General features: G+C 45.7%; 1 protein-coding gene across 3 annotated transcripts in view; it reads left to right on the forward strand.

The window, feature by feature from the left end:
- Positions 1 to 21,830, forward strand: part of WDR90 (WD repeat domain 90) — a 1,338,149-nt gene that overhangs the window by 1,195,940 nt on the left and 120,379 nt on the right. For all 3 annotated transcript variants that reach the window (XM_069210679.1, XM_069210680.1, XM_069210681.1), the window contains one exon: positions 19,876 to 19,995. In XM_069210679.1, coding sequence (XP_069066780.1) covers positions 19,876 to 19,995 — 120 coding nt within the window. The remainder of the gene's footprint in view (positions 1 to 19,875; positions 19,996 to 21,830) is intronic.

Raw genomic sequence — 21,830 nt, forward strand, 5'->3', positions numbered from 1 at the left:
GCGGTCGACCCACAACCGCCAGCACCGTCGTCACTGGTCCAGAGACCACCGCCAGAGTCACAGCCCAGGAGGGCCCAAGTAGCGTCACTGGTCAGGAGACCACCGCCAGAGTCACAGCCCAGGAGGGCCCAAATATCGTCACTGGTCCAGAGACCACCGCCGGAGTCACAGCCCAGGAGGGCCCAAGTATCATCACTGGTCAGGAGACCACCGCCAGAGTCACAGCCCAGGAGGGCACAAGTATCGTCACTGGTCCAGAGACCACCACCAGAGTCACAGCCCAGGAGGGCCCAAGTATCGTCACTGGTCAGGAGACCACCGCCAGAGTCACAGCCCAGGAGGGCCCAAGTATCGTCACTGGTCCAGAGACCACCGCCAGAAAATCAGCCCAGGAGGGCCCAAGTATCGTCACTGGTCCAGAGACCACCACCAGAATCACAGCCCAGGAAGGGCCCAAGTATTGTCACTGGTCAGGAGACCACCGCCAGAGTCACAGCCCAGGAGGGCCCAAGTATCGTCACTGGTCCAGAGACCACTGCCAGAATCACAGCCCAGGAGGGCCCAAGTATCGTCACTGGTCAGGAGACCACCACCGGAGTCAGTGCTCTGGAGGGCCCCGGCTGCAACAGCCCCGCTGGGCAATGATGGAACGTCATGCCACACACCAATGCCGAGTGTCGAGAACGTCATGCCACACACCAATGCCCATTGTAGAGAACGTCATGCCACACACCAATGTCCGTATCCGAACCGGCTTGTCAAAGCACCGCTGAACAAGGCAAAGACCGCCAAGTCAAAGCACCGCTGAACAGGGCAAAGACCGCCAAGTCAAAGCACCGCTGAACAGGGCAAAGACCGCCAAGTCAAAGCACCGCTGAACAGGGCAAAGACCGCCAAGTCAAAGCACCGCTGAACAGGGCAAAGACCGCCAAGTCAAAGCACCGCTGAACAGGGCAAAGACCGCCATGGCAAAGCACCGCTGAACAGTCCGGAACCGCCATGGCAAAGCACCGCTGAATAGTCCGGAACCGCCATGGCAAAGCACCGCTGAACAGGGCAAGCACCGGGTAGGAATGAATGGCCCGCCACATCAGGCATCCTTATCCCATGTGCTGCTGGGACAGTGAAAGGACAGGACCTTTCACGGGGAGACTCATCCAGTCTGGGCACCAGTACCAGTAGAGACCTGCATCTACCTTTGAGACTGTGGTTTTGACCCCCCCGGAATGGTAGAGTGGGCGACCCACCCCCTGTATAGACTTGAGAGACTGTGGCTTTGCACTCCCCAGGATGGCACAGTGGGCAACCAACCCACTGTAGAGACTTGTGAGACTGTGGCTTTGCACTCCCCAGGATTGAACAGTGGGCAACCCACCCACTGTAGAGACTTGTGAGACTGTGGCTTTGCACTCCCCAGGGTACATCAATGGGCATGGAGCCCCGTCGTGGATCTGGCTGTGCAGTCATCCGGCTGAGGTGCCCCCCCTTCCTTTCCCCCTGAGGTGCCTGTAGTATTTCTATCTGATGCCCCGGCAGTGTTCTCTCAGATTGTGGTCAGGTATCCTTTGTGGGCCTCGCCCATGCATTTTTGGATTGTTGGTGCACGGTCATTGTTATTCACATATCTGCACTACTTCTCGTATTGTATATATTATAACTGATTTTCAAATATATTTTTTTATGACATGTATATCGCCACATTGCAAAGTTTGACCGAATTTCGCATTGTCTTTTCATTCTTCCGGGGGGATTGTGGGTTGTTACTGTGATTTTTGTGAATACATTGGTGTGTATGTTGTAATATGCGAGGGTGGGGGTGGGGGTGTTGTGTGTGTGTCCCCCTGACTTTTGCCTCCCCATGTCGTAGGTGCAGTACTCACCGTTGTCTACGGCGCCTACGTAGCTGTTGGTCGTAGAGGAGCAGAAACACAAGGGCAGGGAGTATTTGGAGTTCCGGTTCCATGGAGTCCTCGTTCCTTGTGGGATGTGTTCAGGTGAGCGTTTTCCCATAGCAAAAGCTGTTTCCGCCGTGTTTTAATCCACAGGGAATCCGCCCTGGAAAAGGTGGCGGATTGGCAGGTTGTAATACTGTGGGCGGTACATTGTCTTCCACCTGTCTGTTGGTGGTGACCGCCGCGCTGCTTGTCTGTACCGCCGTGGCGGGCGGTGTGTTAAAGTGGCTGACTTTGTTGGCAGTTTCCGCCAGGGTCATAATTCCCTTTTTTTGTCCGCCGGCCTGTTTGCGGTATTTCCGCAGCTTTAACACCGTCCGCCAGGGTTGTAATGACCACCGTAGTCTCCTACACGCCCACACCGGCACACTGAAATACGGATCGCCCTTTGAAACTGTTCAGCGGCTGGCGTTGAGGGAAGCAGTAGGTGTATCTGATGGTATTTTCCCTTGACGAACTAAGTCAGGACTTCTAGGGGCCATACAAACTGCAGTGGATAACATCGCTACGCATTCTTGCCGGGCAACCCCTTTTCTACTGCAATTAAGTTGGTAGACGACTGACTTTTTTATCTCATGGTTGTGGTTTCGGCACCAAGCATCTGCAATCATTATAGCAATTTGGTGTCTCTAGGTAATTATGATTACTCAGTCCGAATTTCTTTTTCTGACTATGGTATAATGAAAACATTACGTTCTTTTGAAATGCATGTCAGTGTGTCTGTTTGTTGTCTGTTTATCCAACTACTTTCATACAGCTTGCGCAAAAGATAATGAGTACGAGGTGATGTGTATAAGTAAAAACGCTAGCATCATATATTGTAGGGCAAAAGGCCCTTTTCAGCTGGTATTACTTATGTATATGGCCAACTGAAAGGAAAGCTAGCATAACAAGCGGTCTGGTAAGTGTTTGTTTTATGTCAGTTTGTCCTGTTAACTCCACCCACTGTGGGCAAATAGACTCTCTTAGTGGCTATTTGGATGTTGGTTTCCTTATACAAAAACAATATTTTCAATTAAAAGAACTTTACCATTAGCTGAACAGAATTTATGATTTCATTCAGAGTTAACCTGAATTCTTAATTTTTACAAAGTGTGTGACTACAGATGGGTGGCTCCCTGATGTTACCGGAAATACTCTGAACCCACCCATAAATTATGGGTAGAGGCCTCGAAAAATCATAAAAATGTCACTAGACCTGCAGGTCGAGTAGCTTGAATAATCTGCTCGACCTAACTGTAATGTACTTGACCTGGAAACGGGTCTCAAATTGTGTGATGCTAGGGAAATATTGTATTTTACAGTCGCCTTTTTCTTCATTCGCACATGAGTGCACCTTTAAATATGTGAATTCAGCATTTCTGCTGTAAAAAAAATTATCTTTTGTTTGATTAAATGCACTAAACGTTTGCTCCTTGTATAATAAATCTAGCCCACATATAGGGTTCACATGATCCATGATTGACTTGCCTCTTAGTTTACAGAAAGCTTTGTCATTAAGGCAAGAGTGTTTCTCGGTTTATGTTTAAACACTCATTTTAAATAAGTACAGTACTAAAGCATGATGTGGTAGTGCAATGTCATTTACAGACAGTAAATTTCCAAGAAATGTCCAAAAACCTTCCCACTAACTTGCATCTTTACTGATAAAACCATATAGTGTATTAACAATAGTCTGTGAAAAGTGGGTTTCAGAAAACATTTATTATTTGCACATAACCAAGTAAAGTGTTCTGACTTTTTTTCATCCTCATAAAATATTTTTTCATCACACATACAGAAATAAAAAAAATGGTCTTTCACAGCTACTGAAATATATTTTGAAATGTTTGTAAAGTTGACTTCATCATCATCATTTACCTTTATTTCGGTAAGTAAAAAACATACCATAAAAGTACAATACACATCAGGGAAAAAAAAAAGAAAAAAACTTTTTTAAGAGCAAGGAGATACTAAAAATAAGAACACAATAGAAATTTAGAAAAGAGTAATAAAGAAGTTTAAGAATCAAACAGAATGAACAACCAAATGTACACCTCTTGTTATAAAAAGGGTCCACTCAGAAAAAAACTGATTCCATAAATCAGTAAATAATTAATAATATAATGAATCTATATCCTATAGAGTAAAATCTAAAATCACACATCCAATTTAATAAATATACATAAATAAACATAAAAATTAACTCCCCGAAAAAAAAAAAAATCCACTGAATCACATTTTAAAATTCACACAACATAAAACAATATTGATTATTCCATAGATCAATAAATAATCAATAATACAATAAACCAATTTCTATATCCTATAAAACAGAATCTGCAATCATGCATCCAAATTCAATAAATATACATAAATAAAACTAGGGATTAACTACCTAGTCTTTTTCCTTAAAACTGCTAATCTCAACCGCCAGATTGACTCAATAAATTTTGCCACTGGTAAAACTATCTGGACGGACGGATCGGATCTTAAAATTCTCTCAGCATGGAAACTGGATCTAACACCTATTGGTTTGCAAAGCGGGATGAGCCAAATTGCTCTTTGTTTGTGATACGCATGACAGTGGAAAAAAACATGTAAACCAGTCTCTTCACTTTTACAGTCCATCGGGCATAATTTAGATTTGTTAGTTGGATTGGACCATTTGTATGTTAAGCAGCACAAGGGGAGAGACCCAATCCTGAACCTAATAAAAAGGGCACGAGCAAATGGCGATAATGCTGCATCCATAAAAGGCTCAAATTCATAATGGCATTTGACAGATAAGAAATTGTCAGACATAGACAATGGAATAGAACTAGCAAATTGGCCAACCTGAACATTATGCCAGAAAGCATCCTTTAACAGCTGTGCAGCGTTTTTAGGAATGGAGATAGGATCCTGCCCATAGGACCCAAGGCCGAGCTGGGAAAAAGATTGATTTTGATAATAGAATCACAGCCCACCAAATTAAGAAGCCCACAGCGAAAAGGAATTAGGGCATCTGTTGTCCATAACCGAATCCAAAACAACAGAGGCCTTAAAGCAGCAATCTGTGAAATTGAAAAGAGGTTTAGGTCCAGTCGAATAGGAAGCGATGGAGTGCTCAATGGGACCTTTAGCAACATTTTTAGAAACTGATTTTCTGCCCTTGCCAAATTCGCCAAGTTGCAGTGGCCCCAGAGTTCGGCGCCATATAAGGCACCCCCCCCAGCTTGAGATTTGTATATTTCAAGGGCAGGGGACACTGCAAATTTGGGGGATCTGGAGGCAAATCTAACAATGCCACCCACCCTCTGCTTCAGGCATAATAAAGATTTTTGGCATTGAGCATGCCAGAAGTGTGAATCTTCCACTTTGATGCCTAAATAGTCAAAGGTGCCCACCCTTTCTAAGGGAACACCGTCTAAATGAACAGGCCTTTTCATTTTATGCCTAATATCCCCAAGGACCATATATTTTGTTTTTGCTGAATTAATTGATAGCCCATGGTCAGTACAAAACTCCAGAAATCTGGAGAGCAATCTAGAAAGGCCCATGGCAGTACGTGATAGTAATAAAGTATCGTCTGCAAATAAAAGACAGGGGAGCTTCTGCCCACCCAAGTTAGGGGCATCACTTTGGCAATCTAAAAGGTATGGCAAACAAGCATTAATAAACAAAAGAAACAAGGTGGGCGCCAAAACGCACCCTTGCCTCACACCACGTGCAGTTGGAAGAGCTGGAGTCAGATCGCCAGTGGCACCCCAGCGGACTTTAGCACAGTTGTCAGAATAGAGATCCTTGATAATATTGATCATAGAACCCGGAACACCAGTAGTACTGAGGACCTCCCAGAGCTTGGCACGCGGGACAAGGTCAAACGCAGATTTCAAGTCGACAAAGGCCACAAATAAGTGGCCTTTATCTGCGTCTACGATCTTCCACTTGATGGTAATAAATCGGAAGATCTGATCAATGGTACTGACATTGTCCCTAAATCCCGCCTGAAGATGGCTTAAGACCTAGTTTTTCGTTATCCAGTGTTTTAGTCTAGCTAGCAACTGGTACGAAAAGATTTTCTGCAAGTTATCAAGTAAACTAATAGGTCTGTAATTCCCAGGGGAACTCTTGTCTCCTTTTTTATGAACGGGGACAATAATAGCCATCTTCCACGAGACCGGATAGGATTGAGTTGTCATGGCAGTGTTTGATACCCTATTGATGTACCGGGTCCATACAGATAGATCTGATTTATACAGATCCGAAGGAATGCCATCTTGACCAGGGGCCCTACCAGATCTTTGAGCGCAGATTGCCAACTCTGTTTCTTTTAAGGTAAAGGGCGGCATTTCAGGCTGACACAATGCAAAATCTATGAGAGTGTCATCAAAATCCGACTGGGAGCCATACAGTTCCCCAAAATAGGAGAACCAAGTTCCTGGATGAATATGACATTCAGGAGTAGCTGACAGGGCAGAATCACTACGCGAAACCAACGTCCAAAAGAGCTTGGCATCACGATTGCTAGCAGCCTCCGCCAGACACTCCCATAAGTGATCCTCATATTTGAGTTTCGATAACTTGCAAACAGACGCGTAATTCCTTCTCGCCTGTATAATGACATCCCGTTTTTTTTACTTTAAGGCTTCAGATAAAAGATGTTTGGCCACCCAACATTTTTTGTCGAACCATTTGCATTTGGATGCAGAAGATTCTAATTGAGTTTTAAAAGGCTTGGTAAAAAGTTCCTTAAGTTCCGCAAAGAAAACTGCATGGGAAGACATAATCTCTGAAGGAGATAATACGATGGAATCCTCAAAAAGCTGTTGACAGGACACCATAGCGCCAAGCTTGTTATTCAACAAATTAGATTCCAGAAACGAGGGCCACTTTACAGCACGCCTATTAGTGGACAGTTCCAGCAAATGATTGGATTCAACTGAATCAGTGGGCAGATCAGACACTGAAACTAGGGCTGTCTTTAATGCAATTTACAAAGGGGCATGATCACTAGTACGGGGAAGACCCACCTCTACATTAATTATTAGATGCCAAACTTGTATATCTACAATTACATAATCCAAAAAACTACTATAGTGTCCTCTAAAAAAGGTGGGCCTAGCAGGATTATCGTTTGGAAAACGGCCATTTCCAAAACGAAGGCCGTATGTAAGTGCAAGGTCTATTATCTGAGACGCCCTAGGGGAGGGAATAAGTGACGTAGGTTGAGATAAAATCGGGGGAACATTCCACACTTCATCTTCAGCCTGGGTGGACTCGACAAAAGCTGAGCCAAGTTCAATTTGAACATTGAGATCACTTGCAATGATGATACAATATTTAGAGTGAAATTCAGATAAAAAATTATACAGAAGTTGAATAGTGTCAGACTGCTGATTAATAGGGCCAGGTCGGTTATAGATATTAATACATAGTACAGGGGTACCAGATTTTGGCTGTATTACTATGGCTAAGATGTCACAAGAGTCAACAGCAATTTCCTTTACCTTACCCATCTCCGACAGCTTGACCCAAGTACAAAGGCCCCCAACCGCCCTTCCCCTAGAGGATTGAATTGCCTTTTTTGTAAACGAACAATAGCCTTGTCTGTACACGCCATCCGTTGGCCAAGTTTCCTGAAACATGCAGATGGAATAGGATTCAACATAATCCCCCCACTCGGGATCAACCAATTTGCTCTTAATACCTGACACGTTCCAGGACAATAAATTCCCTAAAGGAGATGAAGTGGTACAAGTGAGCGTGCCAGAATCAACTTCCGGAACTGGAATAGGAATTAATGTAGGAATACAAAATAAGGCACTTAAAATGGGACCACCTAGGCTGGTTGAAGAGCTTGGAGGTAGCTCGTATGGAACACTAGAGTTCCAGGAATTAAGGGGGCGTAGTCAATCCACATCAGATGTAGCCCCTAAAAAAAATGGGGTCTCGAGTATCAACACCTTTAGGATTGTGGACCAGACCAGCCCCATCAACAGGAAAAGACAGCAAACCAGACATAGCAGCAGAAACTGGAACGTTACAGGGATTTCTCTTGGACATAAAAGGATGAGCGGGCAAGATCTTGTGGCCAGCAACAGGCAAACGTTCACTAAAATATATATCCAAGTCAGTTCTTAGCATGTTGCGGGCATCCATCTGCAAAAGTCCCCTAACTAGCTCAGAATTAACAAGAATAATTTTAATGATACCACATCCACCCGGACAGCTGCGTACAAGAGAAGCAAAAACAATGTCCGAATGAATAATAGAGGCACAGCCCCTAGTGTGGCGGATCCAATATGACACCTTGTTGATAAGAGAGGAAGTATCTTCTCTGGTATGAGATGTGAGAGGAGGGACATTGCACAAATAGATACAATTAGGATTGGGCACATGAGCGGAATGGGCCACTATTTGGTCAGAGTTAGAGAAAGGAGATGTTGAATGTACTGCCGAAATGGCCAAATGTTTCCCATGAGATGGCTTATTGGCGGGGCCCTTATTAAGATCCCCAAATGATGAAGAAATAACTGGCAAAGCAACCAGATCTAGAGAACAGGAAGATTGTGCTGGCACTGGAATCGAAGTAGGCTGGGGAGATGAGCCAGTTTTTTAAAGTAGTTTGAGGACCTCAAACAGTAGACCCTTCAACTCCCCAACTTCTCGTTTTAAACTGGAGACTATTGTTAGCACATCTTCTCCTGGAGGATCACAAAGAGTGATAAGAGGTGGAAGAATCAAAGGTTGTTTATCCCCCACCAAATCAGAGCGGTCCAAAATGGAAAACCGATTAACACAAGGAATGCCACAAAGGATAGGATCAAGAAGAGTAGCATCCGAATTATCCACTGGACCGAGTGGAGAAGGGGATTTAGGCAAACACAACTGCCTGGAAAAGGCAGGAGCTTGGACAGAGGTTATCAAAGGGTGGGCATCAGTAGAAATGTTAGGGCCTGTTGTTAGAAACGGAAGCAGAGTCCCAGGTTTCAGTCTCTTACAGGCGTTACCTTCCTTTTCTTTAAGAATAGATTCCACTTCCTCGATTAAATTATCGATTTCTCTGGAGACACAGTTTGAGTGGGCTTGCGCTACTCTATTAAGTTTTAAAGTTTTGGATTTAACCACTGCAGGATCAGGACTGGTACGCGCTTTACGCTTCCCCATGTTTAAGAAGAACAAGAAAAGAGGGGAGGCTCTCACTAAACCACTAAAAAGCACAAGGGAAAATAAAAAACCAAGGGATATGGCCCAGCCCAGCCTCTTCCGGCCACTGATGGGCAAAGGACGGGCCCGCCCGGGCGCGTCCCGCAAAGCGGGCGCGCTATATGAAGTTTAAAGGGGTCTTAGCCCCGCCCCCAGGGATCCGGCAGCAGTCCTTCCTCCGATGTGTGCAAACGCACGACGCGGGCGCGCTATATGAAGTTTAAAGGGGTCTTAGCCCCGCCCCCAGGGATCCGGCAGCAGTCCTTCCTCCGATGTGTGCAAACGCGCGACCCCCGAAGCGGGCGCGCTATATGAAGTTTAAAGGGGTCTTAACCCCGCCCCCAGGGATTCGGCAGCAGTCCTTCCTCCGATGTGTGCAAACGCGCATCCCGCGAAGCGGGCGCGCTATATGAAGTTTAAAGGGGTCTTAGCCCCGCCCCCAGGGATCCGGCAGCAGTCCTTCCTCCGATGTGTGCAAACATGCGACCCCAAAGTTGACTTAGTTATATAAATGTTGTGTGTTAGGAAAAACCTAATACCAAAAGCCTTTCATTTCACATAGGTCAGAGAGTTCACTTTCCAAAATCCAGGGACTCTGCAGTCACAAGGAAAAGTATTTTCATTGCAAGAAGACAAACTGACTTTTGACCTCTTTCTCTGAACACAGAGCAAATGTGACAAGAATAGGATTTAAAACCATGTTAATTGCTAATTCAGTTAATTGCTAATTCAGTTTCGGACTGAACAGAACACCTCTACTTTGTCCACTGGACAGAAGGGTCGAGTGGAATCTAAAAATAACTGGACCTCATAAAATAAAACTCCCCATAGCAAGGTCAAGTAGATTTATTGAGCCCTGGGAAAGTGTTGGATACATGAACACATGTATGCATGCTGAGGGACATTATGTCCTGGTCACATGTGCTGTTGCTGTATTTTTCTTTCAATTTTTTTCACACGTCAGGTGGCCACAGATGTGATGATATATTCGTCAACAGGATGGAGTTGACATGCACTACAATTTTGTGAACTCCCACACGCTGTTGGTGAGTGATATTCATATTTCTCTTAAGCAACAGATATAGTTTTCGCTTCCTGTTATACCTACAGTTGTTGATCAAACGTCATTAAACTGAGAAAAGTATGAAAGCATAAGGCCTCAGGTTACTGCATGAATGAATGCTTAGAAAAGCAGGGCGTATAGAAGCCTTGAAGAAGGTCATAGACCCCCCCAAGTGTTTTTTGATAGCTGAAATGTTGGCATAAAAATAGGGCTGGAGGAGTCATTAAATCTCATCATAGGCCCAAAATACTTATTTTTAATCATACCAAAGCTACCCAAAAATAAAGGGTAATCCTTGGATCTACCTTTAGGTATTTTTACATTTATCTGGATCCCTGCAGTCAATCCAGCAAGCATTTACATAAAAGAACTTGCAGCAATGGTTGATTCCACTGAGGTGGTATTTACCTACTGAGCTGTGGGGAACCACCAGTGATGAATCATGCCATAATGTTGTGGGTGAAGAGTCTTTCCCAAAATCTTTTGGATTCCTAGAGGTTTATTAGATCAGCCTCTCACATAACCTAGGCATCTTTAGTGAGTTATTGGGTTGATAGGGAGGTTTTGCTTAGTTGTTTGTTTTTTCTTTCTCCTGAACATGATTTCATGCTTAGATACCACAATTCACAAGAAGTGGTCATCATTGGCTACCAACCACATACAAATGATTAAAAAAGATACACTTAAGGCAGTAAGGCACCCCTGGTACCCTGAACTCAGATCTCGACTGTCTGCAAGAAGGACCAAAGGACTGCCCTGTTCCATTGTGGAACTGGCAAAGAGAGGTTGTCCCGCGGGAACTGTACCTGCTGAACCTGGTGGCTAGCAAAGGAGCGGGACTGTCAATGCTGGCTCCTACGTGAGGATATGCCAACTCCAGAACCCATCCAAAGCCAAACGGCACAACAACTGAGAAGCCTATTGGGTCACTTTGGTAGCACAAAGTCTTTAACCTGCCGCTAACCGCCACCATGCAATACCAGGAACCAAGACCCAACGCGCAAAGATGCACCCGAATTAATTGAGCCTGGGAGTGTTGAAGTGCAACTGGGACCAGAGGAGTAGTTATCGATCCAGGAAAGGTTGGGATGTGACCGCAATATGGTCCACCGGTAGTCCAGTGGTAAATGGCTTCCTGCCAGCACTGAGAGAACTTTAAAGGACGTCAACCCTGTGACGAGGACCCCCCTCTCCTCCTTCGTGGACCATAGAGTAGTTGCAGCAAGACCCCCATCGACCGTATTGCATCCACAGCATCCTATGAGCATCTACAGCATCCTTCATCCCTTGCAGCATGACCTCTTACATTGGAAAGCACAGCAAGCCCTAAAAGTGCCTGGAACAGACTAAAGATTGCTTCACTTGCTGAGCTGACTATTTTGAGGACCTGGTTGGTTCCCCTTACTGGCTGCATACTGGAGTTGGTCACCAAAAGTGATCACATTTCAGCTAGCCCAGGCTTTTTTGCTAAAATGTTTTTAATTGTCATATTCGTTGAGTTTGCAAATGCTTATTTGTGGTTGAGTAAAATAACCCAGTTTACTGAACCTTGTAAATTCTATATCTCCAGAACCCTCCAGGGGATCTTTTTTGGTTGTGTTATGTAAAATTCATAAAACTACAGTCTATTTTTATAAATAGGTGGTGCATTCTTTGGTGTCTTGTTTATTTCTTCTTCTTTACTTGTTTTTGTGCTGTTTAAATGCTTTACACTTTTTTTGTGTAAGCCTTGCTGCTCAGAGCCACAGCTACCCGAGGCTGAGTTAAAGGTTAGCCAGACTAAACCTAAGGGCCCTGAAGGGGTTGGTAAGTGCATTACATGGTGATGTCGCACATCCACACCATATAGTGCACCCCATTTCCCCATACCCCTGTCTAGTATGACCATTTTACCGCGGTATGGAGCACGTGACCAGCAGTGTTGGGGCCAGTTTCAGTAGTCGAGGGGCCAAAGCAGAGGTACACGTGTATTAGCTTGTTTGTGCCTCTTTCAGCAGTGGAATTAGTGCACCAAATCAGTTTCCAGTGCTATAGTCCATGGGCACCCTAAAGCCTTTTTTCAGGTTGCTAATTGATACTTGAGTAACTTGGAGTCCATATTTAATCCACTGAAAGTGTAGACTGCGGGAGTCGGGTGGAAACCTCCAAGTAAACCTCTTCTGCTTACTTATTGCTTTCATTTTTTTCATTAAAGGAGAGTGCTTTTTAAGATGAGAAGGTTTGATGTACAGTGAGGTGAAACAAAATGCACTCCTAGAAGATCATTGTATATATTAATTTAGATCTGATGTTCATGTAGTCCTCAACAAGTTCTAACAGAAGATAAATATAACCGCATGCGAAAAATAACAGACATTTTACATTGTCATTATTCATTAAACAAACCAGGCAATGAATGCTCAGAGGTTTTGTGTGAAAAACTGTGTCCTTACTTCTTCTTTATCAGTTAAGAAGGTTAGTAGAATCACGTGCTGATTAAAAGGTGTATTTTACTATAAGTTCAGCAGAAAGTGCTACCTCCTCCATTGAAAATCAGAAACTTTGTCAGTTTGGCCAGGAGCATTCGAGTTTGCGGTAAGACATCACGTCTGAGTCAAAAGGTACCTATTTCTGAGAAAGAATTGTTTTTGCTCATCATCGTAAATATGAGACACCACCCGAATATATCTTGCTTCATACACTTATGCACAGGGAGCATGCTAATGACGGGAAGTCAGAGATGTGGACAAGACAAGTTTCACAACATGTCTGGTGAACCGTGCGGCATCTCCTTATCATTAACAGGTGCATACATTCAGCACTCAGTCAATGGGCATTCCAATCTAAAATATAGTAATTTTAATACACAACAAAATGTGAGTATTGAGACTCCTTTGATATGGGACTGAGAGCAAATACAGTTTGATATTTTATATGTTTAGATTTTTCTGTGAGGGCCTCAGCTAGACAAATGCATTTAAAATTGTAAATGAATAAATAAATTCAATGAAATCTATTAAGTTCATATGAGCCCAGATAACCTAGTGTCATCTGCACTTGCATTGATTTTTATAAAATATTGGCACTGGAATAACCTGTGCAGTTATCTGGTAAGTTAATCTAAAGATTCTGTGATATATGCAATGAGCAGCTGATGTCACGTTTGACTTTTAAGTTCAACAACTGTTATTTAAGTCTATAAGTGAAGTTTCTCTTCCAGGGGATCCTCATCAATAGTCATAAACATTGAATATTCCCGCCCTTGTGCGGGGACCCCGGAGCATATATAAAATACACACATATTATACATGTGTAAAACAGCAATGCAGGCTATAATGTTAAAACAGGCTAAAATGCTTTATTTCTATGAAGTTTTTTTTTTTTTTTTTTTTATATTATAAAATTACAATAGAGAATAAATATCTACCCAAGCCCCCAAAACTGGGCTTAGGGAAGTAAGCAGCAGTAAACTCTAGAGAAAAAGAGAAAAAACTGCATTGAAAAACAATGGAGCATTCTTAGCCAATAGGCTGCATGCAGGTTAACACAGGAGAACCATAAAAACTTTGGCACCGTGCCTTTAAGACCCTGAGCACCTCCAGTATCCCACCATGCCTCAGGGGTGAAGGAAAGGTGACAGTTGGTTCACAGTTAGGTCAGTTCTTTTTTCCGGCTTCTTCTGAGAGGATCCTGGAGCATTGAGCTCTCAGATTTTCTGAGTTTTTTCTCAGAAAAATCCTTTGAAAAAGCGTTTTTTCCTTTTTCATTCGACAGATAACATCTTTGTCTGAGCTTGGCAGTTTTTTCCTGACAGAAAAATGCCTTCACTTTTTGTCAAATGCCCTGCTTGTGGGAAGAAGAAGGCCCAGTCAGACCCACACTCTCTGTGTATAGTGTGCCTGCCTCAGAGTCACTGCCCTGACACTTGTAAGCACTGCAAGAATATGTCAAAGAGGACTCTGAAAGACAGAGAAAAGATCAGGCTACATGGGCTTCAGGAGAGGCAGAAAACATCGTCCTCTTCACTTCCCAGACAACCAGCAGGCCATTCTCAGGAGAGAATGGCTAGGTCGACGTCAGCAGGTAGGAAAGTACCTGTTTGTTCCCCGTCGACGCTACCACCGTCTCACCGGCATAGATCGCCGTCGACGGCGAGACACCCGACGTCGAAGGAGACGGCGTCGAGGGAACATCATCGCAGAGGCAGGTCTCCGTCGACGGCAGCCCGCCGATCGACGTCGAGCCATCGCCGGCGTGCCCGGTCGCCGCCAAAGGCTGTGCGCCCCCCGACGTCAAGAGACACGACGTCGAAATCGCCACGACGGCATGAGAGACATCTGCCGTCTGTTTCCCAACGCTCCACGTCGAGGCACACGACGGCGAGCAGGTCGAGGTCCAAAGATCGCCGTTCGACGTCAAGACACTCAACGTCGAGACACTCAACGTCGAGACATGAGCAACCGGTGGGGCGCCCTTCGACGTCGACACAGCCATCGACGTCGACACAGGTTTTACCTGTCCCGCAGGGAGTAGAACATCGCCCCACGCCAGACAAGGCTGCGCCATCTCCAGTGGTCTCCATACCGAGCGACTCTTCTCGGTCAAGAGCGGCATCATCTGGGCATGTCTCGCCCATCAATCTATCTCCAAGATGGCTGGAGAGCCTTAACAGACCAGCGGCCTCCCCAGATTTGCAATATTCGCGAATGTACTCGCCTGCTGCCTCCCTGCCAAGAACGCCATCACCGACAGCAAGGGCAGGACGGGCTCGTTCTGCTCCTCGTCAACCGGCCGCGAGGCCTGGGCGCTCTGCTACAGCGTCTCGCAGCAGGTCTCGTTCTCAACGACGATCCAGGTCTCGTTCACGAAGAAGATCACCCTCTTGGTCGTCGTCAGGATCATCTGTCGGGTGTTATTCACCCACCCTAACAGATTCACCACCTGCTAGGGTCTCACCGGTGGATGACATCACCACGTTTAACGAGGTGCTGCTAAGAGGAGCGCAGAAACTAAACATAGAAGTTCCAGAGCCATCTACCTCCTCGTCTGTCATCTTTGAGACTCTACAACAGAGATCAGCATCAAAAAAGCTGCTGCCTCTAGTGCCTGGTTTGTTGCAGCCAACTATGGACACTTTTCTGGCCCCAGCCTCGCTCAAATCTGCCCCGGCTAGGATTCTAAAAAAATACAAGGCTCCCGAACAGGACCCTCTGTTCCTAAGGAAGGATCCGCCACCAGACTCTGTAATATTAGCCGCAGCCCGAAAGACCCACTCGGTGGCATCATCATCCACGGTCCCCCCGGATAAAGAGAGCAGGCATCTAGACTCTCTGGGGAGAAAGATATGCGGGACGGCGGCTTCGGCAATGAAAGTCTCCAGTGCTTCTGCACTCCTGGGAAGGTATGATCGTTCTCTGTGGGACTCTCTCAATAGATTCACAGAGAAATTGCCCAGAGAGGACAGACAAGATTTCCAAGAGATCCTGCAAGAAGGATGCCTGGTATCCAACCAGGTTATCAGCGCGGCAGCAGATGGGGCGGATTTAGCTGCGCATGGGTACGCGCATGGAATCTGTGCAAGGAGGTCTTCCTGGCTGAGGCTCACTGGCTTAAAGCAGGAAGCACAACAACGCATCCTGAATCTCCCATTCGCCGGGAACTCTCTATTTGGTGCCCATGCAGACGAGGAAATGGCCCGCATGAAGACCGAGGTGGATACCATGAGGGCAGTGGGCCTGGAAAGAAAGAAAGATTTCAGGCGGAGGTACAGGCCTTATGACAGGCGCCCTTTCCAGCAGAGGGTTCAAACCCCTCACTCGTCCCAAAGGTCACCGCAACGACAGGGACGCCCTCTTTTTCAGCGAAGGAACACAAGGGAGCGAGGGTCAAGTAGACCTCAGCAGTCCACTCCGAAAGCACCCACCAAACAATGAGATCTCGCTTCCCTCGACACTGTACACCACTCCGGTGGGGGGAAGTATTACAGCTTATCTTCACGAGTGGCACTCTATCACAAGAGACAAAAGGGTGCTCAATATTGTCGAACATGGCTACTCTCTTCTTTTCAAACAGCCTCCACCACACTTGCCAAAGGCAATCCATCTCATCTCAGCCTGCTGCGCAAAGAGGCTCTCGCCCTCCTACAAAAGAATGCCATAGAAAAGGTTCCACCTGCGCACAGAGGAAAGGGGGTTTACTCCTGTTACTTTCTGGTGGCGAAGAAGGGTCGAGGGGGCGTTTTCAGGCCAATTCTGGACCTACGGCTGTAAGTTCAGGATGCTAGCGCTTCACCAGATTTTCCCTCAGCTACATCAGGGAGACTGGATGTGCTCCATCGACCTGCAGGATGCATATTTTCACATCCCAATAGCTCCAAAACATCGAAAATTCCTGCGCTTCCAAGTAGCGTTACAGCATTACCAGTTCAGAGTTCTGCCATTTGGCCTGAAATCTGCCCCACGCGTCTTCTCGAAATGTATGGCAGTGGAAGCGGCGCATCTTCGAAAACAAAAGATATTCATATATCCATACCTAGACGACTGGTTACTGAAGGCTTCTTCTCCGGAGCAGGCGAGAAGCCATCGGGACATTGTGCTCGGAGTTTGCGAGTCTCTAGGTCTTCAGGTCAATTACCAAAAGTCAACCTTGATTCCAACACAGAACCTTCACTACCTGGGAGCTATAATAAATACAGAACTCCAAAGAGTGTATCCTTCGGAGGAACGACTATCCTCATTAGACAGGAAGTGTCAAGACCTGTTGAGAGCCAACGCACCTACGGCACGTCAGGTGACATCGCTGCTGGGCTCCATGGCATCATGCATTTTTATTGTCCCAAATGCCAGACTCCACATGAGGCCCCTCCAAGAGGCATTGGAGAACAACTGGAGCCAAAGGACAGGTCGCTGGGAGGACAGAGTGTGACTACCGGCAGTAGTCATTGAGATGGTGGATGCACAGAACTCACCTGTCAGTGGGTGCTCCGTTTCACCAGGTAGTTCCATCCGACACTCTGGTAACGGATGCGTCTCTTCAGGGATGGGGGGCTCATCTGGGTCCCCTTCAAGCTCAGGGCCTGTGGTCAGACAAGGAAAAGCAGTACCACATCAATCTGCTAGAACTCAGAGCAGTCCATCTGGCTCTCAAGTCTTTCATACCACTAATTCAGGGGAAAGCTCTCCTAATACAAACGGACAATACAACCACGATGTATTATTTGAACAAACAGGGGGGAACAAGATCCCTATCTCGAGAGTGCCAAGCGATATGGCATTGGCTCCTGGCCAGAGGAATGTCACTTACAGCGGTTCACCTGCCAGGTCAACAAAACGTGGAAGCAGATTTTCTGAGCAGACACCTAGAGGACGCTCACGATTGGGTCCTACACGGCGAAGTCGCAGAATACATCTTCGCTCAATGGGGTCGGCCTCAACTGGACCTCTTCACAGACGAAGTAACAAGAAATGCCCAGACTTCGCATCCAGGTTCTACCGTCCGGGATCTCGAGGGAATGCCCTGTTGATCGACTGGTCAGGGATATTTCTCTACGCTTTTCCGCAGATTCCCCTCATACCGGCAGTGATCAACAAACTTTACAGATCCAGAACCAGAATGATTCTCATAGCACCACAATGGCCCCGTCAATTCTGGTACACAGATCTCCTCAACCTATCGGAGCAACCTCACAGGAGGCTGCCGTGCAGACCGGATCTTCTGAGCAGGATGGAGGGCAGGGTTCTGCATCCCAACCTACCCTCTCTGAGCTTGACGGCATGGCTCCTGAATTCCTGCAGTATGGGCACCTAGGGCTCTCGCAGGAGTGCATGAACATCTTGAAAGAGTCCAAACGGCCTTCCACGCGGCGTTCTTACGCTTTTAAGTGGAAGAGATTCTACATATGGTGCTGTCAACAAGGTCAGAATCCCATACGGGCTCAGGAGGATGTCATACTGTCCTATTTGCTTCATCTGGCAAAGTCCGGTCTGCAGGTATCATCTATTAAGGTACATTTGTCTGCTATTACAGCCTATCGCAAGTCACCTTCTCAGGAATCCTTCTTTACGAAACCTGTAGTAAAGGATTTCTTAGAAGGTTTGAAGAAAGTTTTTCCGCCCATTCGGAGACCTTCTCCTCCATGGGAACTGAACATAGTATTGGCAAAACTTATGGGCCCTCCTTTTGAACCTATACATAAGGCCTCTTTACAACACCTTACGTGGAAGACCGCTTTTTTAGTGGCCATTACTTCAGCGAGGAGGGTCAGCGAAATCCAGGCTTTGTCTTCCAAAGAACCGTACACGGTTTTTCATGACAATAGAGTGGTTCTGCGAACTCACCCATCTTTCCTTCCGAAAGTGGTGTCAGAATTCCATATCAATCAGACTATATCTTTACCGACTTTCTTTCCCAATCCGGAGACTCCGGCAGAGAAAGCTTTGCACTCCTTAGACTTGAAAAGAGTGCTGAAATTTTATCTGGATAAGACAAAATCGATTAGACACTCTAACCGCTTGTTTGTAAATTATGGTCATTTGAGGACAGGAGAGGCAGCATCTAAACGAACGATATCAAGATGGATAGTTTCTTGTATTGTTAATACTTACCAGCTGGCTAATAAACAATTACTAGCGAGGCCTAAAGCGCATTCCACAAGGGGAAAAGTGGCTACTGCTGCCCTCCTTAACAATGTTCCAATATCTGAGATTTGTAAGGCTGCTACATGGAAGTCTGTACATACGTTTACTAGACATTACTGTTTAGACTCAGATGCAAGAGCGGATGCCCAAGTGGGGCAGGCCTCTCTAAGAAATGTATTTGCATAATACGTATCTATTCCTGCACTTCTATCGGACAGTCCGCAGAGTTTAGGGATGGGCTTGCTAATCTATTCAATGTTTGACTATTGGTGAGGATCCCCTGGAAGAGAAGGATAAGTTACTTACCTGTAAATCCTAGTTCTCTTCCAGGGGTATCCTCATCAAAGTCATAAACAACCCACCCTCTTCCCCGGACGCACGTCTCCTAGAAGTGCAGGACAGACTGTATCTTTAATCAGTTACACAGATTGTCACCGTAAAAAAGAACTGACCTAACTGTGAACCAACTGTCACCTTTCCTTCACCCCTGAGGCATGGTGGGATACTGGAAGTGCTCAGGGTCTTAAAGGCACGGTGCCAAAGTTTTTATGGTTCTCCTGTGTTAACCTGCATGCAGCCTATTGGCTAAGAATGCTCCATTGTTTTTCAATGCAGTTTTTTCTCTTTTTCTCTAGAGTTTACTGCTGCTTACTTCCCTAAGCCCAGTTTTGGGGGCTTGGGTAGATATTTATTCTCTATTGTAATTTTATAATATAAAAAAAAAAAAAAAAAAACTTCATAGAAATAAAGCATTTTAGCCTGTTTTAACATTATAGCCTGCATTGCTGTTTTACACATGTATAATATGTGTGTATTTTATATATGCTCAGGGGTCCCCGCACAAGGGCGGGAATATTCAATGTTTATGACTTTGATGAGGATACCCCTGAAAGAGAACTAGGATTTACAGGTAAGTAACTTATCCTTATTCCCTTTTTGAGCTGCTTTTCGAAAAAATGTTTTTTCTCAGTGGCATGTTAAATTGTGAACTGTCAAAGTATGCACCCTTCATCAGTGGTGCATTACATTTTTATCAAGATCTATTTTCATGTATTTGTATGTATTTGTTTTCCAGAAGCCAGGCTCATTGCCCCCAAGCTTGGCGGCATTCAGTCCGTGGGAAAAGGGTACTTTAGTCTACGTGGGTTTTGGAGCGGAGAAGGAGGTCCTCTTCTACAGTCTGCACAATAAACAGGTGTGGATAATCAGGTTGTTTTTTTTATGGTTCAAATCTGTTTTTTATTGAGTTTAACAAAATAACTCGCATACGTCTTTGGAGCCAGTGAGAGGGGGACACAGAAGGGGGTTCAAGGGATATGGATGAAAGGTTGGGGAAAAGAGGAGGGGGGAATAACTCGAACCCAGAGAGGGAGGGGATGGAGGAGGGGACCTCTACGTGTGTGCAATCGCAGAGAGATAGAGAAGGGGATAATTGCCGCAGGTTACTGATCCCAACGCTTTTTGACAGTTCAGAACAAGAAGCCACTACTGCCTGTCTGGGTGCTATGGGCCGTAGAACACTTCAATAGATGAGATGTGAGCTCTCTTAATTCGTAGAGTATGCATGGCACGCATGTCCTGTTGAAATGCGAGAGTTTGTTTTCAAGAGAGGCTGTTAGTTTCTTCACTTCCACCAGATTCCAAAGCCTATGGATTCAATCTAGATGAGTTCGAACTTGGTCCATGCCCCAGTGGCCAAAAGGGACCTGCTTGGCCGCACAAAGGGCCAGTGTGATGGCCCCCCTTTTAAGGGAGCGTAACTGGTGCGTCAATACATTGAGTAGATGTTGTAGAATGTAAGTGGGGAAGCACTGGAGGTCAGTGTCTAAGATTTCATCAGTGTTTCTGAGACCGTCCTCCAAGGAGCGTTTCAATTTAGGACAATGTCAGAGGAGATTAGTTAACATTCCTGTCTTGTCACAGTTACGCCAACCTTTATCAGAGGCACCTCCCCTCCACTGTGCCACCAGGCGAGAGTGCAATACCAACAATGAGTGATCTTGAGTAGAGTCTCTGCCAGTCCTGCTGATAGCGGAAGTATGGGCTTGCCCGATGATATCCGACCATTCTTTGTCAGTGAAGGAGCTGTCCATCTCAGATTCCCATTGCTTTAGCACCAGCGACTTCATCGGGAAGGGGCCGTATTTAGAAAGCCGTAGATGTCGGACAGTAGCTTCTTCTCATCTGATTGTGTGATGATCCATTTCTCAGAGATCGTCAACCATCTACTAGCATGAAGACATATGCTGGGGTCAGTGGTCCAGTGTATGATGGTTTAGTATCTCCATTCCTTGAGGTCTGCAAGGCCATAAGGGCATTGCAGTTGGGCAAATGACTGGAGACCCGCATGGTTAAATAGATCGCCCAGCCACTTACAGTTCTCTTCTTGCCATGCCTTGTATTCACTATCCCTTTGTGCAAATGGGAAGGCCGGATTACCCAGAGTCGGTATGAGTGGAGACTGATAAGAGGAGAGTCACTTTTTGTTGATAACTGAATTCCAGGCGTCCACCATTGCTCTCACCGCTGGTGATATGTACACTCCCTGAGGTCGGTGCTTTTTAGGGAGCCGTGCCATTTTCCAAATATGGGTCCCAGCTACTGCTTGATCTATGAAGCACCAGTGCTTCTGTATGAGGGCTGTTGACCGCTCCACCATATATCTCAGCTTTGGGGCATTGTAGTAACTATGTAGGTGCGGTATGCCAAGGACCCCTCCTGTCATTGCAAGGAATATTCTTTTTATCACCATCCATGGCTGCTTGCCTTCCTAAATGAAGCATTCTGTTGGGTGTTGTCGTTTGTCTAGGGCATGGGTACTTGCAAACATTTTCCCAGGGGCCAAAAAGTTTAGTCTGTGACGTGCATGGGGGCCGCATTGATGCCAGGGCAGTGGCGGTCGAGTGGGGTTGCTGGGGGGTTTGGTGGTAAGGTAGGTGTAGGAGAAGCAAATTATATACATCTAGTGGCTGAAATAAACAATGGGAAACCAGAAAACCTGGAACTAATCCCGGCTTACCCACTTTTCCA

Source organism: Pleurodeles waltl, chromosome 10 (assembly GCF_031143425.1).
Source record: "Pleurodeles waltl isolate 20211129_DDA chromosome 10, aPleWal1.hap1.20221129, whole genome shotgun sequence".
Lineage (NCBI taxonomy): Eukaryota > Metazoa > Chordata > Amphibia > Caudata > Salamandridae > Pleurodeles > Pleurodeles waltl.